Raw genomic sequence first — 14,165 nt, forward strand, 5'->3', positions numbered from 1 at the left:
CATTGGAATGGAGGAATTTTAATAGTTTAAACCATATTCCTTCATATGTATCTTTACACTGGTGTGATTAGTCTTACTGATTTAATCTTAAATGCAAACTTTCTTTGCAATATCTCTGATTCTAGAAAGCCTTACGACCTGACATGGGCTACAACACCCTTGCCAATTTCCGAATAGAGAAGAAGATTGGCCGTGGGCAGTTCAGTGAAGTTTACAGAGCAACCTGCCTGCTGGATGGGGTACCCGTGGCTCTGAAGAAGGTTCAGGTAAGGATGATTTTTGCATAAATATTGAAAGGATTGGTACAGTTAAATTTGAAAGGCATTTGCCATTCTGATGTGATTTTAATGAATTTTTAAATGTTTAGAGATGGCAGGGAATTACGAACTTTGAAAATTCATACATGACTTTATATAGTATTCCACAAACCAGTGTTTTGAAATTGAAAATAAAGTCCGGAGTTGCTGAAAAAGATGACATGTATAAATGAGCTGTGTTTCCTAACCAAAGCTTGGCCTCTAGAAATAATATGAATATTTAGTGGTGTCTAATGTGAAAATATTTTATTCAAATCCATACATTTTTTATTGAATAAACATCTGTAATCTTTCAGTCAAGTAGCCATGCTTCAAAAGTGCATAAATCAAATAAGGTCTGTATGTAATGAAAATTGTAATAGTGAAAAGGAGGGGAGTTACTGTTTCAAGAGACTGAAAACTACCTGAGACAAATACAAACCAAAATTGTGCTTGAATCTGTTGCTCAGAGTTTCCTTCAGATTTTGGGATACAGCTCAGTTCATATGATCATCTTCATGAATAATACATCTGTGTGGGACTCTACATGGTAATTAAATGCAAGTGCACTGTGGATCTAAGTGAATTGTATTGGTCAAAAATATTTCTTGAGGAGCCTGAATGTTTCCAAAGTTCTTGGTTTAGCCAGTAGTGAAACAGCAGTTGTTACAGAAGATGGAAGAGCAGCAGGCTAATTAAGTTACTGTGGCCAAGAAACATTAAGCCCAACCCTTGTAAATTTTAACATAAGAAATGGACTAATTATTTGTTCAGATACTTTGTCTTAGCAATTAGCAATTTTAAAATGTTTAAATCAAAAGCAGCAGTTTAAATGGAAACAGCTTTTCAGACTGAAACATTTCTACTGTAACACAGGCAAAAGACAGCTCGAGCTATGCCTCTCTCCAGTCTCATTTCCAGTCTGTATTTTTGTTTGGAGCTACTCAGTGATGTTAGTTTTAAGACCATTACCCTGTGGATGTACTATGAAAGTTCTCTGACATGTTTAATTTCGAAATCAAAACTTAAATTGGCATTTCACTTTTGATCTTGATATAAGTTTAGTATAATACTTGAAGAAGTACTGCCATCAGATCTGAAAGGGTATTTTTATCTTTATAGACTGCAAGACAATATGTGTAATATTATGCAGATTGTTTTCTAGAGTTTCTGCATTTTAATAGTTTTGGTTTTGCTGAGTTAAATGCATACACTGTAAATTTCTCTGTCATATCTTGACTTGCTGTTCACTTTCTGTGATTTCCTGTGTGCTGCAGCACCAGGAGGCAGGGCTAGTCCTGGCAGTCATAAAAAAGGAGACTTGGTTCCCCCTTCTGGGAAAACTGCCAGATATATACTACTTCAAAAGCTGAAATATATTCTAAGAACTTTGATCAACAGTCTTAAAACATTAGGCTAATTCTTCCTTCATTTTCAGCATGTGAGAAACCAAAAAGGTCAAATGTGACTTGAAATGCATGTCAATTAAGGTGGATGTGGAATGCCTGGGTACTTGAAGAAAGTCATAAAAGTCCAACCATGAAATTTTTATAACAGTGCTTGCATTAAGAATAGAGGCATTTTAGCATGTGTACTCCTAACAGCATTTCAGAAGTCAGTATGTGTAGCTGTATTCTCACAGCAGACTTCCCCATTTGACACAAGATTTTTTGGATGCCTGAAGATGGCATCATGCTGTCCTTATGCAAGTGGTGGTTTCTACAGCAGAAAAGCTTTCTTACTTAATTTTTATTTAAGCCTTTATTAATTTTCTAAGAATATACTTGGTTGTTGGTAGGAAATAGTTTTAAAAAATTGTACCTTTCCCAAATGGCTTTATTGTGACAGGGTTCCAATTGTCTTTAAGTGTCCAACATAGGCTCTTGGTTTTCCAGTTATTACCTAGGGCACATGAGGAGGGACTGTGTTCTGTGTAAAGTAATTTTCCTTGTGGAAGCTTGATGTATGTAGGACACTACTGTCTGAATGGAAAGTGAGACTTGCTTAACCTGGAAGGGGAGAAAGTTCCTAAGCACATAATGACAGCTCAGATGGCAGCACAGGGTGTTTGGCACAGCCATTCCAGCTGGCTTAGTTGATATCTAAAGCTGTTCTTTTTGGACAGAAGACCATCAAATTGTTACTGTGCTCTTGTGACCTAACATTGCCTAGAAATATTTTTGGTAAATATAATCACAATACTTGATTTCACGATAAAATTTACTTTCATATATGTCTTTTATTGAGAGGTAATTACTTTTCAGAGGAGCTGAAGAGTGGGTCTGCTCTATGATAGTGCTTCTTCCTTTTGATTTCAGTCATGTTTGATTTTATTGAAATGAAAACACTCTTTTTTTCTGATGCCTTTTTAATGGAAGCTCATCATGGACAAAACAGGAGAAAAAAATGCTTCTTTCAGTTATGAGAGAGGGGCTTTATTCTCTGTTTTACACCTGTGCATGGATTTCACTCTCTACTTGAAGACAGTGTCTCTAAATGCTCTACCATGTGTTAAGTGACATAACTGAGATGTGAACTTCTAGTTTTCCACTATCTGCCCATTTTCATCTCACGTTTTCTCACATCTTATATGCCCTCCTTCCTCTCCAATCTTGCAAGTCATGGCTGTGCCATCCCCTCCCCATTTTGTTTTCCTGGCTGGGTTAGTTGTGTTCCTGTTTCCTTTATGTGTATTTGGTAATGGTACCCCATGTGTGTGTCTGCTGTCAAGGGCTTATTTGGCTTAGAATCCTTCAGTTATCCTCTCGTGGAGTTGCAGGATTTCAGCCTTTATTTGTTCCAAAAGGATTGCCAGTTTTGGGCTCTTATGAAGCTTTCCAACAAGAATGTTTATTTTTCACTAATAAAATTTTATTTGGCTGAAATATGTACAATATTGATAAATGTTATATTAATGTGTACAAAATGTATGTTTGTGGAATAAAATGTGAGCAGAAGCAAGTAGCAGTAAGATGCTGTGGGAGAAAGGACAAGCAGATGGTGACAGAAACCACTCTTGCTGAATTTGTAGTTGCTGCTGAGTCCGGATGAGAGAAAGAAGTAGTATTCTTGATTTGGTTTTTATTTGGGTATGTAGCACAGTGAGAGCTGTTTCAGGTTTTTTAATAGTAACTTAACCAGCAGAATTCACAAAATGGCATATTGGATCTTTCCTTCCTGTTGTACTCTTTGTGCTTCATCCTCCCATGTTTGATTTGTGTTTTTGTAATTAGGAAGGTAATGATTAGGTTTTCTCTTTTTCCAGCATGGAACTATGTTTTTGAGATGCTGTTAAAATACTACCTAAATAAAAACAGAAATAAAATCATATCTTCACTTCTGAACTTTTACAAATGTCTGAGCTATATTTTGAGTTAAAGAAACATCAGAAAAGGTCAGCCCCGAGTAAGCTATGACTGTAGCAGTATAAATTGAAAAGTTTTAAGGTAAGTTTCTTAACAGGTGCTAAATCTCAGCTCCAAACTATGCTGCAGATGATGCCTGAGGAAACAGCAGAGCCTTAGCTCCTGCAGCTCTGGGTAACCCCTGCAGCAGAACACCTGGGGTACAAGGCAGTGTTCTGAGCAAGGACCAGTCCAAGGGCAGAGTAAGCAATTAATGGTCACAAATCATCTTTAAATGGCAAAAGAGTGGTAAATATCTAAGTCAGTGACTGTAAGGCTGGATGAATTCACTTTAGGAGCTATTTTTTAAGGAAACCATAGCTACTCAAAATTTCACGTATGTAAAGCTGCATATTTCAACAAAATTTCAGATTAATTGCATTTCTGCCTTACATTGTTCCATCTTTCTTTTTCTTTCATTACAGAATTGGAGGCCCCATGTTAGAGATTCAGACAATGAATCCTTTTATCTAGGACGTACATTCATTATTCATTGTACATTGTCAGTGGATTGCTACTTCAGGCCTGAATTATAGTTAATTAATCTTAGAAAAGCACTTGTAATTTCACACTTTATGGAGCACTATTGTCTCAGCACAGCAGTGCTGTGGTGGCAAAATACTCTAATGCTTTTTGCTGTTCAGTATTGTATCTCTTAATATTTCTGTGCATTTGGGTCTTTATTTTGCTTGCTTCTCTCGAGGTTTATGTTACAGCAGTCATGCTTGTGATGTGGTTTGGAAATGCTTTTTTGCTGGTTTTGCTGTATACAGAATTTTGAACAGAACAGATGTAGGTTTATGATCTTTAAATTTATCCTTTTCAATGCTGAAAAGGAAAATCTGGAAAAGTGATGGTCCAGAGCAAGTGGAGTCAGCTAGATTCCCAACTTGGCTCTTCACTTCAGATAATGGATTTGGTTGGTAGCTGGTTATCGATCAGACACAGTCTGGACTTAGAAGCTCGTACTTGATGTTCTCCATCAGGTGGTTCCACGTGGTTCTAAACCTTTTTGCTATGCCTGTAGCTTTCTGGGGATGTGTATATAAGAACTTCACTCAGGAAGTTAAACTCAAGTATTGCAACTCCTTTGTTTAGTTTACACATCCGCATAGGAACAGTTCCCGCTCTGAAGCTTATAACAGCTTAGAAAGTATTCTAAAAATACCAGTATCTCTTGACAGTACTTACAACTGACATTTCTGGAATGCTAAAAGAAAAGGCTATAGTCTATGCTCACATGAAGGTACTAGACAAGAGATTGAGTGGAAAGTTACCAGAGATCCCTTAGTTGCATAGCACACAGAAGTGTGATAACTATCAATCTATCTTTGTCCTTCTTCTCTCCCTTTGTACATAGGTGATTGCAGGATGAGATGAACAACTGAGAACTAAAAAGGATTATTTCACTCAGTGTTGCTTACTAAGTGGGGAAAAAACTGCTAAGGGCTTTTAAAATGCTCCTTTAGATCTCTTCAGCTGTATTTGCCTAATTGTTTTAAGGAGTTTCCAGTAATTGCTAGCTAAAGTAAAAAGCTTACCATGATTAGACTTTTTGATTACACTCTTTATATAAACTGTCACATCATAAAAATATTTACTCTATTGTTTGCTGCTTATTAGTTTTTCTAAAACAATCCTAATTCATTTTTAGAAATGTTGATCTTATTATAGTCCTTGAAAATAGCAATTGGGGGGAAAGACTTAAAAGTTTAAATAAGAATAAATTACACTGTGCAGTTTATGCTGAGTGGAATTGGTGCTGACTGGAGGAGCTTACCTCCAAACTGAATTACCCTGTGATCCTGACTTCATAAATGGAGTCAAGAATTGGAATTATTGTTAGTCTGATGAATACCCTAGCAGTCTAATCTAAATACAGCAGTTTTTATTACTAGCCAGTTACAGTGATGATAACACTGGTTGCCTAATTCCTCCTGGTTTCCAGTAACCAATGTGTGGAGCATCATCAGTGACCTGAGCTCTGCTGGGAGGAGGATGCTGGTAGTGTCTTTATAGGAGACTTTACTGGGTGATTTCAAGCAGTCAGCTTGTGTTGATCCAAAAGCTTATTGTTCAAGCCTATCCAAAAATCCAAAGTTGTTTTAGACTTTGGAATCTGCTGGAATTTCGTCCAGACCGTGCAGTTGCACTTGAGCCGAGCTGGATCCAAAACTGGGTTAGACACAAGTCATTTGACTGCAATGACTTAGTTGCAGTTAAGTCACTCAGCTGCAGGACACATGCTGCTACAGCTAAAACCAAGCTCAGAAAATTAGTGCAGTCCCAGGGAAGGCTGGACAAAAGGTTACAAGTCCTTGGGCTGTGTGTGTCTGGGGTGGATGAGACCTGTGGCCTGCTGATAGCCATGAGGGTACTGTCTGCAGTGAAAGTCGTGTGTGTGTGAGAGAGATCTGTGCAGCACTGACGGTGAGCATAGGCTGACCTTTCAGCTGGGCTTGCTGAGTCATGGAGCTAAAGGTGGAATTAATCTGCCTGCAAAGCTGTAAGCTGTTCCAGTTGTGATGAAAGTACTGCCATCCCTCCACCTGTGATGGCCAGTGTGCAGCACATCACAGGCAAAGGGCAGCTTCTCCTGCTGAGCAGCTCTCAGTGCTGCCAGGTGCCCTGTGCAGTGCTGCCATGCACTTGAAAGGGTGTTCTTCAAGTCCTTCATTGCCACTTCCATTTCTCAGGGTGAGTCGTTCTTCAGTGTTGAGTCATCTGCTGGTGAGGAACACGGAGGCTTTTTCCTTGTGTTTGCAGTAACCTCCATGTGTGAGCTGACATGGCTTGTTACACTGGCATCCTCCGGTCTGAACTGCAGCAGTTCGGCAAAATAAAAGATGATCTATTCAGAGAGAAAATCTCTGAAAGCTTTTTGCATCTGGTATGATTCAGAGGTTTTGCAGAGGCCATGGATTGAATGACATTTTCACCTTTTTTTTAGTTGTTTATTTTTAAAATATCTTGGTGGAGGAAGTTAATGTCTGTGGAACTAAAGTTCTAGATTTCTGGGAAATGCTATTTATAGTCTTTTGAGGTTAGATCTGGATCAAAATCTGAGAACCACAAGAATGCTAAACAGTAAATCTTAAGATTGTCTGTATTTGTGGTTGTACAGATCAGTTAAGACTTATTTTTGCTGCCTTGCTGTATTTAATTTAGGTAATTTCTGAAATACTCAGTTTAGCTGAAGCTGTGACAAATTTGCAAAGATGCTTATGAAGTGCAGCACAAGTAAAGGGAGTCACGTTTATAAAACTTAAGCCTGTCCTTTAGGGAGAGGAGCTGCTTGGTCTAGTCTATTCCATGCTGTTTAATAACAAATTAGAAGTACTGGGAATACTATCCAGAACACACAAACAAAATTTCGTCTTTCTTTCCTGTGCCTTGATTCTGCTTTTCACAGGCCTGGGTCTAGGGTTTTATTTTTCTTGTTTTGTTATTGCTGTATGAGATTTACTGATTTATGTCCCTAGCAGAGGCTTAGCTTGAAAAAAAGCTTTTCTTGGAAAACCTGTTTGTTTAGGTGTGTAGGGAGTTGTTCCTGGAATAGATACATTATTGTGCCTCTTGGCATATTGGAACACCCAGTAACAGGTGCAAGCTGCCCTGTTTTGTCACACAATGAAGCTCATTCGGTTTGCATCTTGAAACTTTGTTTCTGGTCGTTTTCCAAATCTTACAAGGAGATAGTTTGCATACAGTTTTTACTCTGGAATTCTGTCCCCGGTTTTGATTAGGTTTTCAAGGGTGTTTAGAGTTGAATCTCTGCATCACTTACAAGGAATGATCTTATCTCACTGTTGTCTAGAAGTCAACAAAAATGAAGCCTCAAGATGCTCCCTTGTACCTGTTCCCTTATTTCCCTTGCTTCCTGGTACAGTTTCATTAGTTGTTTTTGGGAGATGCTGTATAAATTTTTCTGTTTTCTGGTCTCTCAGGTTATAAGGAAAAATATTTGATTTCATGCCTTCTCAGTATTTCCTCAGTTAATGTGCTACCTGTAATATTTAGGCTTTTAGAAAATGTTTCCCAGGAAAATCATTAGACTCCCTCATGACTGTACCAAACCCTAGCACTTTAATGTGTTGTTAGAATTATTAAAGAGCAAGGCTTTTTCATTCAAAGTGCAGATCTATAACAGATACAGGCTATTTCATCTCCTTCACTAAATTTCCAGCTTGAATTCAGAAGCTCTTTTCTGTTTTCATCAGTGTTACTTATCTTTTGATGCTTGTACCTGTAATTTCACATATAGTACTCTTTTCTTCTACTACATCTGAAATTGCTTTATTTCTTAGTGTTAGCTTTCCTTTCTTGTGCTTTAACTTGCTGTGTTTGTTAGGTCCCCCCCAGTCTGCTGCTTGAATAACTGCTTTTAACTCTGTTTATTTCCCATCATCCTGGCATTAGTATACTAGTAATTGTGTAGTGGCTTATTCCTTTTCTTTCATTTTCAATAGTTTTATTTTATTGTTTTCTTCTTTCTTCTCTTCTACCCCTTTTCTTACTATCTGCAAGTCTGGTATTTGATTTTTTAAATATTTTTTTTATTACTTTTTCTTTTGCCTCTTCAAAAAGTGAGTCTGGTATCCACTACAGGCTCTTATTTCTGATGCCAGCCCTGAGGACAGAAGATGAGATGTGTGAAGAGAAGTAGTGGTTAGTCAGGGGCACATGTGTGCTCTGTGAGGTCTGTGCTCCATACATGAGGTTTCCAGACTTCTCCTTTCAGTTGATTAAAGGAATGACAAACTCACTGTGCAGAGTGGTGTAGAAAATGAAGGTGAGGTTCAGCAAATCATGTGCAGACTCCCTGATGTGTCTGAACTTCTCTGGGGAGAGGGAAGGAAGGTGTGGCTGGTGTGAGCAGTCAGGCAGTCAGTTTGAGATGACCTCTTTGCAGACTTTCAGTACTGACACTGCTGTTAATCCATATTTTGGTTTCTGGCGTTAGTGGCAAGATACTAAATAGAAGTTGTCAGCTGTTGAGCTTTTGGAGTTGATACCTGTGATCTTCACAGGACATAAAACATCTTTTCTTGGTGACTACCTATCTAGAAGCATGATATGCATGAGAAGTTCTAATTGAAATGGTGATTTTGGAAGTGTTGTGGTCATGAATAAAGCTGAGGGTGTCTGATTCCTCTGGATAGTTCAAATATAATGTGCAGACCACAAAGAAGTTGGAGATTATTTATTTTTTGTTTTGTTAAATTCAGAAGGTAATCACAAATGAGAGAGGAAGGATTCTTAGAGGAAGTAGCATTTTGGTAATTTTAAAGGGAAATAGTCAATGTATGAAGGTGCACATTAGTGAAGTGAAAACCCAGAGGTGGTGAAAAAGAGAGTGAAAACAGACATTACATTAAATATAGATGTGTAGAATTTGGACAAGGACTCTAATGGCAGAAAAAAGTGCCAAACAAAAAGTGAAATTAGTGAAGAATAATTCTAATTCTTCAGGCTAACTGGAGAATGTGAAAATGAGACACGTAAAATAATTTGGAGTAGGTTATGAGGTGGGGGGAAAAATGAAGAGCAGAGATGTCTAAATGTAAAAGCCTATAAAAATCAAGGTGACAGATAAGGGCTTAGAATAAAGGGCTCTAGTACAGATAGCATAACCCAAGTCACTGCTTTGCTGGCTGAAGGGAAGGAAATGGGAGAGAAGGAATTGGAGGTGACAATGAAGTTCTGATCCTGAGAGTAAAATAATATGCATTTTTTAGAATTGAAGTGGAAGCCTGTAACAAGACTAAGGTGTAAAAAGATATGCTCAGTACTAAGGAATCAGTTTGTGAAAAAAGTGTGGCAGAACGGGATAGGAGCCTGAGATTTGAAGCATTTATAAGGCTGCTGAATTATTCCTGTGTGTTGGAACAGATATTCAGAGGTGGCAATTAAGTCATTGGAAAGCTGGTACTTAAAATGGACTTGTTTCCTGTGAGGGGGCTAAAAGAATGGCCACAGCACTAAATCAGTGCATCAGAGCATTAGAAATATTTCTTACTGTGATATTACATCTTGCCATGAAATGCATAATTCAGGTTGCTTTATGGATGCTATGAAATAATGGTAATGATTACTCAATTTCCTGTATTTTTATCACTTAATAACAATATTTTATCTCTTGTGCACAGATATTTGATTTAATGGATGCCAAAGCTCGTGCTGACTGCATCAAAGAAATAGATCTTCTTAAGGTAAAAGATTTTGTTTAGAAAATATGTATCTGTCATCAAAAAATGTGGTATGTTTTTCATAGACATAATTGAGGTGTCCACTGTTTTTTGTGTAGAGTTTTTTAAATGCCTCACTTTGTAGAATTTTGTGGTCTTTATTATTTTAGAAGTTAATATTGAGAAGTAAATCTGTAATGAGTAACACTTCTAGTAAAAGTTTCTGCCAAAACTAAAATACTGTCCTTTGTACAGTAAAATCCTGACTTCAAAAATTGATTTTGCTATCTACTTCAGAAATCAACTTCATTGTTCCAGATAAGTTTAGCATGCTATTGGATATATACATTGAAGCAAAAGTCCTCTAAAACTGCAGTGTCAGTCACCGTGTAGATCCTAAAATGCCATCCTGTTCTTGCAGAGTATTTGTAAATGCTTCTTATCAGCATATACTTTTCTAATTTGTATCATAGTGAAATAGATTTTAGGGGTTGTTTTGTTTGCCTAAATAAGAATGTTTGTTATGTTAGTCTTAAAACATGTGGCGTGCTCTACACTAAAATGTGAATTACTATTTTGCTTTCTTAGCAACTGAATCATCCAAATGTAATTAAATATTATGCCTCATTCATTGAAGACAATGAACTGAACATAGTGTTGGAATTAGCAGATGCTGGAGATCTCTCTAGAATGATAAAGGTAGGGATTATGTTTTTTAAAAAAATAAAGAGCTTGTAATGTTCAGCTTTGGCTTTTCATTCTGCGTGATCATCACTGGGTGAAATGCAATAAAAATGTCAGGATCTGAGAAAAGTAAGGTGTTTAATCTGATCTTTTGTTTTTTTAGTGTATGCCAATATTGAGGCTTATGTAAGTATTTTTAACACTTTGCTCAGGATGTAAGTGCAGATGGGGCCATAAGTAGACTAAGTTATATTAGTGCTGGGGAGAAGAAAAAAATGCTGTAAGGAAAAGCATTGCCACCATTTAGAACAAACCATTTTAATGGCATTCTGGATATTTTGGCACAATTGTTTTGTGTTCCAATATTCTATTCTCAATAAAAGAAGTGAAAGCAGAGAACTGTGGCCATACAGCAGAAGTGTCTTCTAGACCTTGAACTTGATCTGCTAAAAATATATTTCATATTTCTTTGAGATCACATGAAGTGAGTTTACTGATATGTGGTTGTGCATTATGGTTTAATTGCTTTTGGGTTTTTTTGTAATATTTAAATGCCTATTTAGCTAATCAGTAAAATTTATCCAAGACCCGTTGTATAAAATTCTGTATTCTGAAACTTCTATGAAGTTTTAACTGCCTTTTTTAATGTTGGTCATTTGACAACTACTTCCTCTTGTTCCCTTTCCTTTTTCCACTGTGTCTTGGGTCTAGTATGTCCCTTTTAGCATTTTTCCTTGTGTGCACACCAGCATTATTGCTGTCAACACAGCACAACACCACTCTGGGCACAAACAATGCCAGTCAATTAGTGTTCACTCAGCAGCACCAGGCACAGAACACAGTTGGGCTGTTTTGCTTGGGACCTACATGAATAGAGAATGTTAATTTCTTCATTAATGACTTTCATGGTGGTTTTTTTTTTTTAGCTTTTGAAGAATATTCCTTTCTAAATTGATAATTGTGAGGTAGGACAGTCAAAATTTAGTTCTAAGCAGGTTGACAGCGTCTGTTAATATTTATAGCCAAATGTGATATTTTTCTTCATCTCATGAATTATTAATTCTGTGGGCTTACATTTCATAAAACATAAAGGAAGGTTTGTCTTTTCTTTTGAATGTTCAGTTTTGACACAACAGTTACTAATATGAGTACTCTGTGACAGATTGCCTTATGGCATGTCTGGTCTTATGACCCACTGAAGCTTTTTCTTTTTTCCCTTGCTTTTTTTATTATTTAATTTTAAATCCAGTGTGTGGCTTTTTCAGTGCAGTTGGCCTCATTACACCTTGTTCAAGTCGGTGGGTATTTCTTACAGGCTCGATCTTGGAGGCACTTTGAGATTGTCCTCTTAACACAGGGATCATGTTTAATGTAGCAAACGCAGATTGCTGTTTGATGTTAATGACAGCCTATCAGGCTATTATTAAATATGTATGAGGTGTCACAATGCACTGTCTTCATGCTGCTGGTGGAGGAAATGATTTGGTAGATTACTTTGACAATATGAGTTTAAGTGTGGGGCTCACCAGTCTTAAAAATGTATTTTAAAAATTGCCTGGAAAATGAATGATACATAGTAGTATAGAATCTTCGTAGAAGAGTGGCTGCCTGTCACACTCTTAAGGTAAATAACTATGTTGTGTTATCAAGACAAACTGCTTTGGTTTCCAGTGTTCTTGCTAGAATGTTGCTCTAAGTTGTTGGGGAATGTGGAGACACCCTCAGAACAATGTTTGGGTACCAGGCTTGTGTGATTTGTAGAGGGGATCAAGCATGTTTCTGAAGTTGTAAATGACCACAGCTTGAATGACACAAAAACCAATGTTAATGTGAGGGAAAACTACTTAATTAGTTTACTTAGGTATTTGTTATGACATTATTGGCACATCAGAGAATACTTACAAGGATGCCTGCCTCACAGTGCACCTTAATGAATTCTTTAGTTCTTCCCATAATGAAGGACATCCCTACTGCCCCAGCTTTCATACTGTCCCTCTTGTCACCTGCAGATAATGCTCTCTTTGTCCCCATTGAGTAGGCAACTGAGCAAAATCACTTGGTGTATTCAGATGTATTCTAATAGAATTCATAGAATCTGCTGTATGTCCAAAAAAAAGCAGCTGTGCATTGGCATTTACATATCACATAATGAAAGCAGAGGTATTTCGTGTTCTCTCTGCTGCTGTGTTTATGTATGTACATACACAGATTTAATCCACTTTACCTTCATTATTTTTTTAATTGTCTCTGTCACAGGGTGATGTTTCAATATAGCCTCCATTCTCAAAAGCTGGAGAGCTCAAAATTGAGAATTTCTTACTGTACAGCTTTTAATGGCCTGTTAGAGTTCTTGTAAGTGGCATATTGGCATATCAGTAAAACTGAGAGGGAAACATGAGTGAGGAGAAATGTTTGTATTTGACTCTCTGTTAGTTTTGCACTGCAGTGCCTCAGCACTGTGTAACCCCTCTATGGGCATGGTGAAAGAAGAAAAAACTCTTGATTCTTCTGCCCGTGAATTAGATTGCTGGATACTATTACCTCCAAGATATCACAAGTAAATCATTATTAGCTATTGTGCTAAGTCCCAGTTGCTCATGGTCTGTTGTTTGTCTGTGGTCTCCACTGCAGAACATGTGATAGTGCATGGCTGCCAAGGTTCAGGGTAGTTCATGAGAACTGCTGTTACCTCATAATACAACCTCCTTCTGCAATACAATAATATGTTGTAAGGCAAGATTGAGGCTTGGTCCCTTTTCTTGTTAGTCTTAGTTCTCCTCTGCCACAAACAGTGACAAAGTGAAAATTTTCTGTGGGTTTTTTAGTTTGTTTTCTTGCTTTCAAGCAGCAGTTGATATATTGGATAAAGAAATTGCCACAGATAAAGAAGAATCTACTAATTGAATGAAGAAAATGCATGATAATTCAGTAAAAAGAGCTGGTTCACAAAGTCCTGAAGATGTTGGAACAAGAGAACTTGAATTGTTGTGCAGAATAATTAGCATAGTATTTAAGGTTAAATATAAAATTACTAGGCTTGCAAGAAGGGATGTTATCAAGGCACTAAAATCTTGGGGGTTTTTTAACTCAGCACTAAACTTCAAAGTCTGTTTAATTTCTGCAGTTATTTTTAGGTTTTAGTTTCTTCTGGCAAATAATCTTAGTGCACTGAAAAAAATTGCAGACTTTAAACTGAATATGTCATACAGATCTTAAGGAAGTTAATAATGTTTTGGAAACAAGCATAAAAGCTTTCATCTGAAAAGTTGAAAATATGTGTGCTGCCTTCTCAAGATAGATGGAAAATAACTTGAATTGTACAAAACGTCACCTAGGCACTTCAGTCACTCCTCAGACAGCACTTTTTGTGTGTATTTTTTCAACTTTATTTAAAGATAAACATACTATAATTAGCTGGGTAAAATAACAAATATTTTAAAACATCAGTATGCAATTCCTATTGGTATCTCCAGTTTCTATAGCTAGGACCAGTGAGTTCTTTGTCCTTGAACTTCTTTTTTTATAGGATAGTCCAAATGCAGGAATAGTCTCTTCTTCCCAAGTAACTGATGCAGATCTAAATTGTTCCTTGC

General features: G+C 37.1%; 1 protein-coding gene across 4 annotated transcripts in view; it reads left to right on the forward strand.

Annotated features, from left to right (window-relative positions):
- NEK7 (NIMA related kinase 7) overlaps positions 1 to 14,165 on the forward strand; it is a 67,202-nt gene that overhangs the window by 15,699 nt on the left and 37,338 nt on the right. For all 4 annotated transcript variants that reach the window (XR_009274931.1, XR_009274932.1, XM_058808415.1 and 1 more), the window contains exons 3-5: positions 126 to 266; positions 9,850 to 9,912; positions 10,477 to 10,587. Coding sequence is in view for 2 of the 4 variants with exons in the window: in XM_058808415.1 (XP_058664398.1) it covers positions 126 to 266; positions 9,850 to 9,912; positions 10,477 to 10,587 (315 nt within the window). In the remaining 2 variants the exon portion in view is untranslated. The remainder of the gene's footprint in view (positions 1 to 125; positions 267 to 9,849; positions 9,913 to 10,476; positions 10,588 to 14,165) is intronic.

This window comes from Ammospiza caudacuta, chromosome 7, assembly GCF_027887145.1.
Source record: "Ammospiza caudacuta isolate bAmmCau1 chromosome 7, bAmmCau1.pri, whole genome shotgun sequence".
Lineage (NCBI taxonomy): Eukaryota > Metazoa > Chordata > Aves > Passeriformes > Passerellidae > Ammospiza > Ammospiza caudacuta.